The sequence below is a fragment of the Myotis davidii genome, unplaced genomic scaffold (genome assembly GCF_000327345.1).
Source record: "Myotis davidii unplaced genomic scaffold, ASM32734v1 scaffold545, whole genome shotgun sequence".
NCBI classification, from domain to species: Eukaryota; Metazoa; Chordata; class Mammalia; order Chiroptera; family Vespertilionidae; genus Myotis; species Myotis davidii.
The window spans coordinates 449,445-452,704 of NW_006296634.1; the positions used below are offsets into that span (position 1 = coordinate 449,445).

At 52.2% G+C, this 3,260-nt stretch overlaps 1 protein-coding gene across 2 annotated transcripts in view; it reads left to right on the forward strand.

Moving 5' to 3' along the window:
- Window positions 1–3,260, forward strand: part of HBEGF (heparin binding EGF like growth factor) — an 11,440-nt gene that overhangs the window by 499 nt on the left and 7,681 nt on the right. For both annotated transcript variants that reach the window (XM_015569618.1, XM_006772430.2), the window contains exons 2-3: window positions 56–229; window positions 3,226–3,260. The exon at window positions 3,226–3,260 is cut by the window's right edge and continues 152 nt beyond it. In XM_015569618.1, the coding sequence (XP_015425104.1) occupies window positions 56–229; window positions 3,226–3,260 (209 nt within the window). The remainder of the gene's footprint in view (window positions 1–55; window positions 230–3,225) is intronic.

Here is a 3,260-nt window from a genome sequence, read left to right on the forward strand (position 1 = left end):
GGCGACCCGGGGTCTGGGCGGGGGGTCTGATGCGGCCTCGCCCCTTCCCTCGCAGTGCTCTCGGCGTTGGTGACCGGAGAGAGCCTGGAGCGGCTTCGGAGAGGGCTGGCGGGTGGAACCAGCAACCTGGGATCTCCCACTGACTCTACGGACCAGCTGCTGCCCCCCGGAGGCGTCAGAGGCCGGGACGTCCTGGACTTAGAAGGGGCCGACCTGGATCTTTTCAGAGGTGGGTGTGGGAGCTGCCCATCCTCAGACCCTGGTGGGCAGGTGAAGAATAAGCAGACCCAGGGTTCTTGTTGTTTGGGCAGCTGTGGGTTTGGGGTATTTTATGGAAGACTTCAAGGAAAAGCTGCTCGGCCTGGCAAGCTGACTGATGGATCCTGGAATATGGACCCCTCTCTTTCTTGCTCCTGGTTCCCATATTCCAAGTTGCTGTTCTTCTGGGTACCTTGGAGCACATTGAAACAGGCAAGGTGTCTGGGGTCTGTCCATTCCTCTGAGGTATGCCGGGTGGTAGGAACAAGAAATGATTGAGATGCTTTCCCTAGAGTTTCTATGTAAAAATGGGCATAAGTCCTAATTCCCACATCAAATGACTATTACTGTAGAAAATAACAGGTGTGGAGATGGTAGGCACATAGTAGGTGTGCATGTGAGACTCCTCCATCTACCTGTCTCCAGGCTGGGGAAACAGCGGGGAATGAGAAACTGTTGGTCTCCCCGGGGGAAGCCAGCACCTCCTGGGGAGGCTATGAGTGAGGAGCATTGGGTCCCTAGGGAGCTGTACTGAAATGTTTAGTGCCTACAAATCCTCCCCCAAACCTGGAGACTTCCTAGCCACCTTGAGTCCCTGAGAGAAACTCCAAGGGAGGAAGGGCCCAGTGGGATCCTCCAGTCAGCAGATGTGGCTCTGGCTGAGTATTGGTGCAGATGGGGCAGAATCCAGAGCCCTGACATTGCCCACATCCCAGACCCAGCCACCTGCAGCAATTCTTGAGGGTGGAGCAGGGACTGAGCCCTGGAGGACCGGAATGACTATATTTGGTTGGAAAGATACCCACCTGTTCTAGCCCCGCCCTGAGCCACCCTTCTCCCTCCTTATCCAGCGCTTCCCTTAGGTGCTGTATCTGCTTTATATAAATCAAGGGTCTGTTGCAAAGCTGGACCTGGACTCCCACTCTTCATCCTCTCACAGTGGACCTTTCTGGTCACCCCTGAATGCTCCTGGCCCTCACCTCCTAGGCTGGGTGAGCTGGGCTGTGACTCACCCTCGACCCACATGCCTGCTCCTCATACCTCTGCAGACCTGACTCATGGCTCCCTCTGCCTGGCAGGAGACAGGTTGTCACCCTGTTGCTCTTTCCTTCGCCTCTCTGATTGGCTTGGGTTATCTGCCTCAATTTCACTACAGCTCTGGTCACTGGGTTGTCTGGGCATCTTTTATTAAGTGCCTACTGTGTTCTAGGCACTCAACATGTCATTGTGGGTTAATTAATCCTTATAGCAACCCTCTGAGATGGGAACTCTTACTGTTCACTTTTTATCAAGAATCCCAAGAGTCAGAGAGATTACGTGATTTACCCGAGTTCACATGGCTGACATTAGAGCACAGGCCTGCTGACTTCAGAGCCCCTTCATTGTCTCATTCCTGGCTCTGCATCCCAGGTGCTCTAGACTTGTCTGGGGGAGGGGGCAGGAGTGTGTGAGGCAGCTTGGTGTGTTGGGAAGGAGCCCTGGGTACGGAGTCCAGAGATTATGCTTCTAAGTCAAACCCTGTATGACTTTGTATGATCTTGGGCAAGTCACTGACTTTGGGAACCTCAAGTTTTTCACTTGAAATGGAAAGCCATGATATTCTTTTTTCCCCCCTTTAAAGTGTTTTTATTGATTTTAGAGAGATAGGAAGGGAGAGGAGAGAGAGAGAGAGAGAGAGAGAGAGAGAAGAGAAGAGAAGAGAAGAGAAGAGAAGAGAAGAGAAGAGAAGAGAAGAGAAGAGAGAGAATTGATGTGAGAGAGAAACATTGATCGATTGCCCCCTGTACACCATCTGACTGGGATCAAACCTGCAACCTGGGCACGTGCTCTGATGGGGAATTGAACTGCCTGCCCTTCAGTGCATAGGATGACGCTCAACCAGCTGAGCCACACCAGCCAGTGTGGAAAGCCATAATATTCTTTGAAGTCATTTCCAGCTTGAGTATCCTGGATCTCCAGTCTCACGTTTGATGCTCACCTGTCTGCCAGATACTTAGCTACAGCCATGGACAGTGGGCACCTTTTTTCCAGCTGGGGGCAGGGAAGAGGAGGGACTGGTGTCAGACCCCTGGGCTGATGGGCGTAGGGAAGAGGGGGACTGGTGTCCGTCCCAGCTGGATGTCTGTGTGAGGTGGTTTTTCCCATTTGAAGTGTGAAAGAATGGGGGGAATCATCGTTGTTTCAGTTCCTTCTGGATAGTCCCTTACTTTTTATCTTTCTATCCCTTCTACACACTGTCCCCCCTATCCTAGGGAGCCAGGGCATTTGGGGATAAATGCAAACGGACCTATGAGAGAAGTGGTGAGCTGCAAAGGGCACAGAGCAGGACAGATATTTTGCTTGAAGTAAAAACAGCAAGGCCCTGAACAGGAATGGCTTACTTGCTAAGCTCATGGTACCCTGGTGCTAACAGGTACCCCGGAGGAGTCCACCTGGACATGGGCCCTGTTCTTATTTTAGGATCCCCCACCCCCCAAAAAAAAACAACCCTCCAAGAACTTTCTCCAGAAGCAGTTTTATCTCTGACATGGTCTTCCTGCAAGTGGGCACTGAGTGCAGCGTCAGGAACTGAGGTTGATTTAAGGCCAACAGAGAACCAGGTTGGCATGGGACAGTAGGAGATGGGGCTGGACAGTGGGATGGGGGTGAGGTTGGTAGAACTGCCCCATCCGTTGCAGTTACTCAACAGAAGCTAGCATCCTTCTTGGAATGAAGTTCTTAAACGGAAGTTGTGAAATGCCTTCCTTGGGACCCCACGAGGCTCTACGTCTTCCACCACTTTCTGGTTTTTCTGCCCACTCTTTTCTTCAGCCCTTGGAAGGTTCTGGGCCAATGGGCCTCCCCAGGCTTCTGACTTCAGGTGGGATCAAAGAGTACATTCTCCCAGATGCTGTGCTATTCTGATTCTTTCTCTGCAGGGGTTGGTGGGGGCGGTCAAAGACCTAACAGAGTACTTTTCTCCTGCAGCTCCTTTCTCCTCCAAGCCACAAGCTCTGGCCACA